We start from the raw sequence: 12,454 nt of genomic DNA, 5'->3' as shown, positions 1-12,454 counted from the left end.
AGTCTACATCAAGGAATAAGGCATGGTTACTTTGGGGAGATAGTCAGACAGTGCAAGGTATAGGGGATGTATGATAAGCGCCATGACCATTGTCTGTACAAAGCTCCTTAGGAGTGAGATAGAAACCAATGTCAGTCCTTGGAGTGATATTAGATAAGACTTGCCCAGAGGAAATGCTTGAGATGAGTCTTCACAAAGTTAATATTTTTACCTATGTTTGGCTCACCCAGGGAATGTTGGATAATCCTCTTATGTTGATATCAGCTGATTTGTAGATTTAATTCCATTTGCAATCTTAATTCCTCTTTATCATGTAAAATAACATATTCATGGGCTCCAGGGATTAGGACTTTGGCACTTTTTGGAGGCTATTACTTTACTCTGCCTCCCACAAGAATAGAGTCCAGAACTCAATTTAAGGCCAGAGCAGACATCATGGATCCATTGGAAAGCACTGTCTATTCCATAATGATGCTGAGAAAATTGCTTATCTTTACAGAAAAAAATGAAACTGGATTCTAAAAGTTCTGGACCCATTCTCATGTGTGTTCCCATTACCAAGCAATTTCTCAGACACCAGCAAGGTGTCCTGCAATTCAGCTCAATTCTCATACTCACCACCTGGAGATAATTTCAGATCCCACAGGTTAAGGGCTCAGTCCTATATGACCACCCTTGTTCTCCCAGTTCAGGTACTAGTCACAAGCCCCAGGTGTTTCTGATCCACAGGCTATAAATTGGAGGTTCCAACAAAGTCCTGCAATGAGTTCAATTAATTTGCTAGAGCGGCTCACAGACCTCAGAGAAACATTTTATTGACTAGATTACCAATTTATTACAAAAGGATAGAACTCAGGAACAACCAGATGGAAGAGTTTCCCAGGAAACTCTGAAGGAAGAGTCACAGAGCTTCCATGCCCTATCCCCAAATTTCCATGTGTTCACCAACTAAAAAACTCTCCAAATGCTGTCCTTAGGGGTTTTTTGGAGGCTTTATTATGTAGGTGTGATTGACTAAATCATTGGCACTGCCTATTGATCCAGCCCCTTTCCCCTCCCTAGAAGTAGGTTGGGGGGGCAGCCCCATCCCTGTTACCTAGGGGCTTTCCCAAAGTATTCATTAACATAAGAAAAGAAACCTTTATCACTCTTATCATAGGATACCCCAGGAGCTCTGTGCCTGGAAAGGGTCAAAGTCCAAGTATATATTTCTTATTATAAATGATAATACCACAGATTTCAAACTACACAATACACAAAAATCATTCCCAAGTGCAATAAAAACTTAATGTCAAAAGAAAAACTACAAAACCTTGAAAGATAACATAGGAGGGTACCTTTGCAACTTTGAGGTGGGGAAGAGTTTATCAGCACGAAAAATATAAACCACACAGGACATGATTGACAAATTTGTCTATATGAAAATTAAGAACTTCTGTTCACCAAAAGCACCTTAAAGAGTTGGGACAAACTACAAAGTGGGAGATAATACTTGTGATACAAGTGGGTGAAAAAGATTTAGCATGCAGAATTGGGGCAGTGTATGTACATATACACATACATAGAAATATATTTTTTACATTATTGATTACATTAAAGACCTTATCTGTATCAATAGATATAGATTTTTCACATTAAGAAAATACCAATGACCCATAAACATGGATAAGGTGTTCACCTCATTAGTGATCATTAGTGGTCAGAGAAATGTAAATTCAAACTATAGTAAGATTCCATTCCACACCCATCAGCCTGTCAACTATGTCTGATGATGTCAGTCCTCAGAGCTGGCTAGGATGGGGTGTGGTGGGAACATTCATACATACTGTTGGACGTCTTTTTTTTTTTTTTTTTTTTAATTGGAGAGAGAGAGGAGAAAGGGCATGTGTGCACGTCAGTGACAAGGACAGGGAGAGGGAAAGAGAGTCTTAAGCAAACTCCATGCAGAGTGTAGGGCCTGAGGTGGGGCTCTATCTCATGACCCTGACTGAGATCATGACCTGAGCTGAATCCAAGAGTCAGACATTTAACCAACTGAGCCACCGAGGCAACACACTGTTGGAAATTTTAAGTGGTAGAATAGCTTTGGGAAACAGTTTGGCACACCTAGGACCCAGGGATACCACACCTGGGACCCATCCACCTAGACTATCAATTCACATCAGAGGTAATGATTTTTGCCAAAGGGGGCAAAAATTTTAGGCATGACAATGGTTTGTAGCCTTCCAAAGAGCCATGGAACATAAACATACAGTATATTTGTGGTATTAAAATTTCGTTGGGACAATTAGGAAAACAATGTATAAAGGGCTCTTTAGGGGGTAGTAATGGAAAAGAGGTTGAAAACCACTGTCCAAGGGGAAACTCTGGAACATGTGCCCCAGCGGTGTGGAGGTATGTCTGCAGTACCGTCTTTCATACTAGCAGCAATACAGAAAAGCACCCGCTGCTCTCTAGCAGTGCAATGGATATGTAAAATTTGACATGTTCATGATAAGACTGTGCATCTGTGAGAATGAATCAATCACAGCTACATAAGCAGTTGAGCAAAAAAAAAAAAAAAAAAGGCCAGCCAAAGCAGAAACCGTACTGGATGGTCTCATTTACATAAGGTCAAACCATAGAAGACTCAGCAGAAATAAATGCTAGAACACAGCACGGGTGTGATTTATAGAAATAATAGATAGCTCTAAAGGAAAGAAGGGAATGCAGTCAGAATAGAGCATGCAGAGAGTTGAATTCCGAGATTCTGGTATTTTCTTAAGCAGAGTAATTACTATGGAGATCATTTTATTAATTTCTAAACTATACTCAAATATATTACTTTATATTTCTTTGGATACATATGTATTTCAGAATAAATTGTTAGCATTATTCTTAGGAAATAATGGAGTCATTATTTAGTGGGTAGAAGGCTTTGAACTGAATTCAGCTGGAGGGGACTCTTGAGCATCATGCTCTGGCAGATATTTCTGTTTCCTTAGGGTGATGGTGGGGATTGAAGGCTAGGTGATCAAGAGCAATGGGGCAAAAGTCACCTTGTGCACTCTTTCAACCAGACCACATTTTGCAGAAAAAAGGATTTGAAAAACTAGTCCCCAGGTCTTCTCCCACCTCTCAAAGAAAGCTCATTTATCCTGCAAAGGTGCATTTCCTTCTCTGCTTGTCCCCCATCCTCAGCTCCTCTTTGCCACCTGGTGTCTCTCCTTCCAGCTATCCCTGATGGAGTTCTGGACACAGCCCTCCGTGCTGATGAGGTGGAGAGTGAGGAAGACCTGTTTGAGGACATGCACAGCTCCAGCCACCACTATAGCCACCCTGGAGGGGGTGGTGAGCAGCTGGCCATCAACGAGGTAGGGTCAAGGCTGCATGGATGAATGGATGGGAATGGGACAGATGGCCTGGATGTCAGGGTGAGTCCAGCATTCTCTTACAGGCCTAGATGTCCACAGTCTCTGTGTTCCAAGCAGATGGCAATGGCCCCCAGGTGTTTCAGCCTGTGGCTCTCATTTTAGGATGTGGTGTCCACCAGCAGAGCTTACCCCAATACAGGTCTTGCCCCTCTGCTCTCATGGCCTACAGAGAACCCAAGATGGCAGGCATGACCCAAGACATATGATGAAAGAGTGCTGGTGTGTCCTTCCTTATAACAGCCCCATAAGCCATCCTGGACAGAAGACACTCTGCTTGGTAGAAGGGAGGCCAGGGCTTTAGCCCCCTAGCCCTCCAAGAAGTTGTCTGGGCAGGATGGAAAGCAAGGCAAGTGAAAATTGATTTCTCTCCTATTGACTCCAAGAGCTCAAAGAGCTTTGTGGTTGTTATGACAACTGTGTGCAAGTTTGTTTGCTTTTCCTACCTAAACAGAAGAAATTAGTGACATACTTCCTCTAGGTAAAACTGGTTCCCCTATCAAGGACTCCTTTTGCATTCTCCAAGGACAGAGACATTTTGAGACCTTGACTCCTCTCTTTTTCTCACTTGTACTTCTATTTTCTCCTCATCTTCTTTTTTTACTTAGTTTGGCAGGTAGAGGACCCCTAAACATAATGTGGTCCATAACCCACATCCATAACACTGCATTCTCTTCCTGGTCATAAGCTATTGTGTATTTCTGTCTCATCAAAACCAGAATCTGACTACCCAGGATCTTGCAACACCTCAGGAGAGGATCAGTTTACAAACACTGTGAGTGAATAAATGGGCTGGTGGGCTTCTCAGAAACCCTCAAGGACTATCCTCATTACCTACTTGACAGATGGGTACAAACTATAGACGGAGGACAAACTCTTCTCTCATGCCCAGATCTGAATAATTTAAAAGTCATTAAATAATGCTTTATTCAAAATCCATGGTGTTTAAAGAACACATATCCAAGTTAAGTGGACATTTCCAATACATAAAGCCTTTCTTTAAGTACTTCTCATCGGCTATTTTGTTATCTTAAGCAGAATTTACAGATAATGGTTTTGCTTTTCCTTGAAGTCTCAGGCTGCCCTCTTCAGTCTTGGGCCCCAGCCCTGGTAGGGAGAAGCATGGTGCAGGGGGTAGAATCTGAGCACTGGGGCCTCCCAGACCTGGATGATAGTTTCTCCCTGCCCAGGGCCAGGTGTGGAGCTCTGAACGCTGGTTTACTTAACTGTAAAATAGGGTATCTATGAGGTTACCTGAGGACTGACTGAAATAACATAACTACCCTGGCATGTGGTGGGTTCTCAGTAAATTTCCAGCAATGCGAAATACTCACATACAGTTTTTAGGGACTCTGACAAGGTGTGTGGCCACTGGTGTTGTATTGTTAGAATTCCTGTGTCTGTTTTTCATAGCTGTGTGTGTCCTACCTGATGGCAAAATTCTGGTCTGTCAGATCTTGCTGCTGGCGTGGAGGTGTCTTCTGAGGCCCTTGACAAGTTTTTCATTCTTAGATGCTTTGGATGAGGGAAGTCAAGAGCCAGGGCCACTCTAAAAGAACAAATAGGCTCTGGCAGAGGGCATCTTTATGAGGGAAATGAAGGTAATTTATATTATGAATTGGATAGTGTCTATCTTGGCCACCTAGAAAATTTGTTTCCTATTCGGTTCAAAGGTCTTTATTGGTATCGGGGCTTCTGAGTAGACAGAGTGGTAATGTTGTTTCTTATGTTCAGAGCAGTCAGTGCTTTCCAGGTTACTTGTCTTTCCTGGATGTGCCTCTGCGGGGAAGGACATATCACATCCCAGAGGAGGGCAACCAGACCAAGGAGCCGTTCTCCAGGGATGCAGCAAGATCATGCCAGTTGGATGCTGGGCTGCTGACTTGGTTAGTGTCCACCAGGCTACTTACCTTTATGACACCCAGCAGCACTTCTAGATACTTCATGCTATACTGCTCTCCTAGGGCTTATGCTATACTCCTAGGGCAGTATAGCATAAAGGACAGGGCCTGCGTTTGGAGGCTGACAGCCTTGCACTTCCCTTCATCCTGCCACTGGCCAGCTGGGGACCTATGGCAAGTCATTCCCTCCTCAGGGCCTAAGTTTCCTCTGTGGAGTGGATGTGGCATCTGAGTCGCATGGACAGCTATAGGAGGGTCACTTATACAGGTTTATAAGATACTGTGTAAAGGCAGGCATTCATTATGATTTTTTTGCAGCATCAAATAAACCCACATAATCAGAAACTGAAGAGCTATGAAAGGTGATTCTCCAATAACAGGCTGGTTCCCTTGGCCTTCTAAGAGCTGCCGAGTCCCACTGTGCTTTCCCAAACCCTCTAGCACTCATTGCTGGCTCACAGGTACAGCAAGAAGATTTGCTAGGGTCAATGTGAGTTTCATACTTAGAGATTATAGATGCAACAGGTGTCAAAGAAAAGTCCAGACTAAAGAATAGTTGTCTTGCTCTAAAATCACACATTCACTTGGATTTTTTGGACACATATGAATATCATGTTCTAAATTGTGACACTTTCTTGTTTGTGTTGACTTCAGAAGGAGAGACGACATCTCAATTTCCAAGCAGAAGGGAGCTCAAAAACCATGTCGCCCAAAGAGCGGTAGATACAGGTAGTGCAGAATAGTGAATTCTGGATACAGAAGTGAGTGCATGTGCCCACACTTGCATGCACAAGAAGGTTCTGAATGTGTTGCGTGGATGTGTATGTTGCATGTATGTGACATATCTACTGAGTATTTAATTCGTGTCTGGTGATGTCCCAGGCCCTGGGATATAGGACTGGCAGGGGCCAAGGGCACAGGGCATTTATGTGAGAAAGTGAGAAAGGACACAGCATTATGCTCATTCTTTATTCTCTGCATCTCACATGGGCCTTGCCCTCATGATTGTCCACCCCTGCTATAGGCGTTCTCTTCAGTGCCCAGAAATATCCCTTTCTTTCTTCAGCATTGTCCCATCTAGTGTGTTATCCAAATGTTCGAGAGCCAGGCCTGGGCCTATCTGCCCAATTCCTCACCCTCTTCCCATCCTCTCCCTACCTCACAAGACTCTGAGCCTGTCCTGCTGGGTTGGGCACTTATCACTGCAGTCAGGCCTGACAATATCCTTAGCCCGAGCATATTTTCTGGAGTTGAGGGCCGAAAGGAGGAGGAGTCTTGGGAAAACATCATTTTCTTTTCATTCCCACCCAGCTACCCGCCTTCTCCCCACCAAGTTGTGAGATGGGACCAGAAGAAGGGAGAGGACATGGCTCCTGGCTCAGAGGCCTACAGTCTTCTGATGCCCACACTACTGCCCTATAGGTGACATTGTCTCCCCTATTGGCCAGGTCACAACTGCATGAAAGGAGGGCACATGTGTGGAGCTGGTCTTCCTTCCAGTTCTGCTCACTGCCTGTAAGTCTCTGAGGGCCTTGTTGTGTCCAGGTCTACTCAGAGCACCTGTGCATAGGAGTGTTCTGATGTCCCTGCTCCAGGAGGGTATGGGGGGGACCAGGAATAGTTCCTGGAGCCTCCTACTGAGAAGAGATGAAGTTTGAACTAGAGGGCAGACAGATATAAATCTTGTCATCTACCCTGAGACTTAAAGCATAAAAGGAGCTCTACCAATAGTTAGGCCAGCAGAGTAGATGGGAAGCAGGACTGTCCTGGCCCACCAGGCCACAGGGTCACCCAAGGATTGAAGACAGTCTTGTCATCCTTAAGCTCCCAGAAATTCCTTGTGGAATATTAAGAGGACACTGCAGGACACCATGCCAACTTGTACCCACCCCATTCATGGAGTTAGTCTGACCTTCTCTGCAGATCTTTCTGTCCTCCCCAGTACCTGTGAGCCTGGGTGTCCAGCCCAAGGCCTGACCTGGCTCTTGTACCCCCTTCTTGCACCGTCCCGGGAGAAGAGCCTGATACTGGCCAGTGTTCCAGTTACCTCTTTTATGCCCTGTCTGGGGACAATGACTACACTTAACTCTCCATGGGGTAGAGTAGTGTCAGCTTGAAAACACCCAGGGCCAGGACTGAAAGTTTTCTAGTGGCCAGCATACCAAGAGCAGCTTTCCTCTTCCCTCCCCAAGACATGGTCCTGGGGGCTTATCCCTCATCTGCCCTTCTCCCTGTCAGTCCTGCCACCTTGGCAGCCTGGGTGGGCCACTCCCTGCTGCCATCTCCACCTACTCTACCCTCCCTGGCTTAGCACCATCTAGCTTGAACCCCTCAAGGGTGAAGGCTTTCGCTTTCAAACTATTCTGGCTTTGTTTTTGGTCATGAAACATACACAAAAAAGATGTTGCCACTGTGTTCCCTGCTATACACCCAGTTCCCCAGGCAGGGCAGAGGGCACCCCTTAGTTCTTGGTCCCAGCCCAGGTTCAGAAATTCTTCTGCCCCAGGCTGGTCAGCTGTAGGGGAGATCTTACACCAGAACTGGGCCTTGGATGGAGCCTTAAAGTATGGTCCTCAGGCCAGTCCAGCAACAGGTAGTACAATAGACCCACAGCACTCAGCATGCACTGGCCAGTGGAGTCCCAGAACTTCCTTCTGTCCCTTCTTCCCTGGTGTTTAATGGTTCTGTAACTACAGGGGCACAATAGAACATCTGGCCCAAAGTCAGGGCTTCCAAGCTGCTCCCTACCAAAGGGCATGTCACACAGTATTACCACAGGAGCCCTGGGATTTGGGGTGGCAGAGAGCCTTTGATGCTTTCTCTTCCCCCACAATCCTCCTGAGAGCTTGAGGGAGCAAATCTTGAGCCTAGTTTCCTGAAGAACTGAAGAGATACAGAAATAAGAGAACCAGACAGACAACCAGACAACCAGACAGATGGGACCAGGCTGAACCATCAGCTCTGAGGCAGGCAGCCAGCCTCTATGGACACAATCCTGAACCACTCCTGGTACACACATCCCAGCATCTGCTTAAGGTGTTCAGCAGGATGGGAGTGTCCTCAGTGCACTCATCTGTACTCACTCACATGTATGTGGTACTGACCCACACATAGAAACCTGAACATACAGAAACAAAGTCACTCACATGTGAACACCCACCTCTGCACATATTCCATCACTCATACCCCCATGGAACCTGAAAATCTCTACTCACTTCTGACCTGCTTTTAAGTCTCCTCAGCCCCCACAGCTGCACCCCTCTGATGGCATGGTGACTGTGACAGAGCTCGCTGTTATAGATGGACTGACAGACACCTGCACATGACACCTATAGTGTTAAGTTTGCAGCCTCCATCAGGAAGAAAGTGTAAACTCCTGCATAGTTGACATAAGGTTTTGTTTTGTTTCACGATTTCATTTCTTTTAGAGAGTATGTGCACCAGAGGAGGGAGGAGCAGAGAAAAGGGAGAAGCAGACTCCCCACTGAGCAGGGATTCTGATGTGGGGCTATATCCCAGAACCCCGGGATCATGACCTGAGATGAAGGCAGATGTCCAACCAACTGGGAGCCACCCAGGCACCCTGACATAGGGTTTTTTTAAAAAAAGCTGTTGAGCCACATGCAGAAGAATGAAACTGGGCCCTTACCTCACAAGATACATAAAAAGCAACTCAAAATGGATTAAAGACTCAAACCAAAAACCTGAAACCATAAAGCTACTAGAAGAAAACAGGGGAAAGCTTCTTGACACTGGTCTGGGCAATGGTTTTTTGGGTATGATACCAAAAGCACAGGTAACAAAAAAAAAAAAAAAATAGGTAAGTGGGACTACACTAAACTATAAGCTTCTGTACAGTGAAAGGAAACTGTCAACAGAGTGAAAAGGCAGTCTGTGGAATGGGAGAATACATTTGCAAACATGTACCTGATAAAGGATTAATATCCAGAATATATAAGTAATGCATATCCAGAATATATAAGTAACTCATTAATATCCAGAATATATAAGTAACTCAGGAATAGTAGAAAAAACAAATAATTCATTTTAAAAATGGACAAAAGGCCTGAATAGACATTTTTCCAAAGAAGATACACAAATCGCCAACAGATATATGGACAAACACATGGAACATCATTAATCATCAGGGAAATGCTAATCAAAACCACAATGAAGTATCACTTTACATCTCTTAGAATGCCCATTATTAAAAAGACAAAAGATAAGTTTGGTGACAATGTAGAGAAAAGGAAACTTTTAAACTGTTGGTGGGGATATAGATTGGTAGAGCCAGTATGGAAAACAGTATCGAAGTTCCTCAAAAAATTTTAAATAGAATTATTATTTAATCCAGAAATCCTATTTCTGGACATTCCAAAAGAAATGAGATCAGATCTCAAAGAGATACCTGCATTCCCATCTTCACTGCAGCATTATTCATAGTAGTAAAGTCATGGAAGTAACCTAAGTGCCCATTGACAGATGAATGGACAAGGAAAATGTGGTATATATACTATGAAATACTATTCAGTCTTAAAAAAGGAAAGTCCACCATTTGCGACGACATGGATGAATGTGGAGGATATTATGCTAAGTGAAATAAGCCAGACACAGAAAGGCAAAAAATGCATGATCTTACTTATATATGTAATCTAAAAGTCAAACTCATAGAAGCAGAGAGAAGAACGATGATTGCCTGGAGTTGGGGGAGGGAGAAAGGGGGAAATGTCAGACAAAGGGATACAAAGTGTGTGTGAGATGAATAAATTCTGGAGATCTAAGGTGCAACATGATCATAGTTAACAATACCTTGTGCACTTTAAATTTGCGAAGAGGATATATCTTAAGAGTTGTCACCGCAATAGGGACACCTGGGTGGCTCAGTCCGTTAAAGGGCTGCCTTCCGCTCAGGTCATGATCCCAGGGTCCCAGGGTGGAGTCCCGCATCAGGCTCCTTGCTGCGGGGGGAATCTGCTTTTCCCTCTCTCTCTGCCTGCAGCTCCCCCTGCTTGCTCTCTGTCTCTCTCTCCCTTTCTCTCTGAAAAATAAATAAACTTAAAAAAAAAAAAGTCACCACACATAGATAGGCAAATGGTAAGTGTGTGAGGTGACAGATATGGTAATTAGCCTGATTGTGGTGATTATTTCACAATGTATACCTCTTCAAAATACCAAGTTGTGCACTTTAAATATATACAATTCGTATTTATCACTTACACCTCAATAAATCTGGGAGGGGATGACTAGCAGCTGAAGAAGCCAGCTGCTTTCCCAAAGGAATAAAATACTGCTCTGATGGGTCAGTAAGGAGAGGTCCTGAGTCAGGGCCTCAATGGAGCACCTCAATGTGGATGACCTTTAGTCTGCCCAGAGTTCAAATCCTGATTCCACCATCCATGTATACCCATGAGGTTTTATGAGTGCGTAAACTACCTGAACTTTTAGAGCCACATTTACTCCTCTGAAGTGGAGGCCGCGATAGCTCTTGGTGTTAGGAATCAGAACTCCTGGTTGGTCCCCACAGCTGAGATGCCTCAGTATCTACGAACTACCGCAGCACCCCAGAGCGCCTCCCTACCCCCGCCCCCCGCCCTCCGCCCTCCCCAGCGCCACCGCGGTCCTCTGCGTCTGGCCGGCCGAGGGCCAGAACCATCTAGTGGACCTTGAGAGGTTCCCCGGACATGTAGCCCGGAAAACGCCAAGGGCAGAGCGCCGCGCAAGCCCAAGCCTCCTTACCCCTCCCACCCGCCTCCTCCGCCCCTGCGGTTGCTCCGTTGCTATGGCTGCGGGGCCTGAGAGACAAGGCGCGCACAACGCGGGCTGAGCCAGAGGAGCCCCGGGCTGGGCGAGCGCAGGCGGCTCCGCCCCCTCCGAGAGCTCCCGGCTGCCGTGCTCCCGCCCTATCTCAGCGGGACCTCCGGGCCGCCAGGAGCCCGGAGGCTGGGCGCCATGGCCAGGGCCCCGCAGTCCCGGCGACGCCCCGCGGCGCCCGGGAGCGCCCTGCGCGCCTTGCTGCGCTGCAACCTGCCCCCCGGCGCCCAGCGCGTGGTGGTCTTCGCCGTGCTGGCGCTCCTGGTCCTCATCAACGTCGTACTGATATTCCTGCTGGCCTTCCGCTGACTGCCTGGGCAGGGCGCTGCGGGGAACCGCGCAGGGGTGAGTGGCGCCAGCGTTGGGCTCCTTCGGCAGCCGCGCGTCTTCCCTTTCAACCCTGTCCTTGGTGCCCGCCAAGGCTCCCAGCCCGCAGTGGCCGGAGGTGCGGCGATTGGCCCCCGTCTTGCCCCCGCGATTCTTGTACGGGACGCCACCAGGGGAGGCCTCCCCTTCCAGCCCCATGTGCCAAGACCTGGTCTGTGTGCACGCCCCGCTGGGGATGCGACCTTGCAGGTGATTCAGTGGCGTAATGACACTTGTGCCACGGGTTCTTTCCATCTGTCCTTTGTACATGTATGCATGTGTATGTGTGTGTGTGTGTGTGCAGGCGTGTGTGCGTGTGTCTAAAATGGCGCATCTCTATGTGAAACTGAGGATGTGGATGCAGCTGTGACCACGGCTGTGTATGGTTGCCTGGAATTTGTACATGTGATTGCCTTGTGAGCGGAACTGGACCTGCGTTTCTGTGTGGGTTGAAGTGTCTAGGAAGTGATTGAGCTCCTCTTCATATGTCATCTGCCCTTGCTTTTCCTATTTTAGGTGTTAGTGGTCTCAGATAACCTGCTCCCACTTCAGGTAGAGCCCCTCCTGCATCCCCTCGAAGGTGGGCATTCTGAATACTCCTTAGCCCTTGCTGTACAGGGACCCAAAGTAGCTGAGCCACATTCTTTCCCAGACTGTCTGATTGGAATCCTCTGTTAGTCTGCATATGTGAGAGAGGAGGAGATGGGACAGGGTGAGAAACATAGTGGGTGGTCATCAGGGGGAGCTTTGAGGCAAAGCCTGGCTTCTTGAAGCCTGTCAGAATCTCTGGGGTACAGGAGTGGATCCTGCCCCCTGTCCCTTAAAGGGAACAGTTCCCCCAGCTGGCCTCCGCACAAGTATTCCATGTCTCAGAGCCAGCTTCTTCTCCCCACTGCCAGGCCAAGAAAGAGCCTGCAACCCTTGCGGCTCAGCCTACTGGACTTGAATCTGGGCTTCCATGCAACT

The 12,454-nt window shown here is 46.7% G+C and overlaps 1 protein-coding gene across 9 annotated transcripts in view; it reads left to right on the top strand.

Moving 5' to 3' along the window:
• ARHGEF4 (Rho guanine nucleotide exchange factor 4) overlaps nucleotides 1–12,454 on the top strand; it is a 94,290-nt gene that overhangs the window by 68,581 nt on the left and 13,255 nt on the right. For 6 of the 9 annotated variants that reach the window (XR_009351797.1, XM_059166546.1, XM_059166549.1 and 3 more), the window contains exon 2: nucleotides 3,214–3,353. Coding sequence is in view for 5 of the 9 variants with exons in the window: in XM_059166546.1 (XP_059022529.1) it covers nucleotides 3,214–3,353 (140 nt within the window). In the remaining 4 variants the exon portion in view is untranslated. Of the gene's footprint in view, nucleotides 1–3,213; nucleotides 3,354–11,167; nucleotides 11,468–11,498; nucleotides 11,699–12,454 lie in introns of those variants that run through there. The other 3 variants (XM_059166552.1, XM_059166551.1, XM_059166553.1) reach the window with 3 other exon arrangements.

The sequence above is a fragment of the Mustela lutreola genome, chromosome 3 (assembly GCF_030435805.1).
Source record: "Mustela lutreola isolate mMusLut2 chromosome 3, mMusLut2.pri, whole genome shotgun sequence".
NCBI lineage: Eukaryota > Metazoa > Chordata > Mammalia > Carnivora > Mustelidae > Mustela > Mustela lutreola.
The sequence above is the reverse complement of the archived record's forward strand: the minus strand, read 5'-3'. Positions and strand labels throughout refer to the sequence as shown.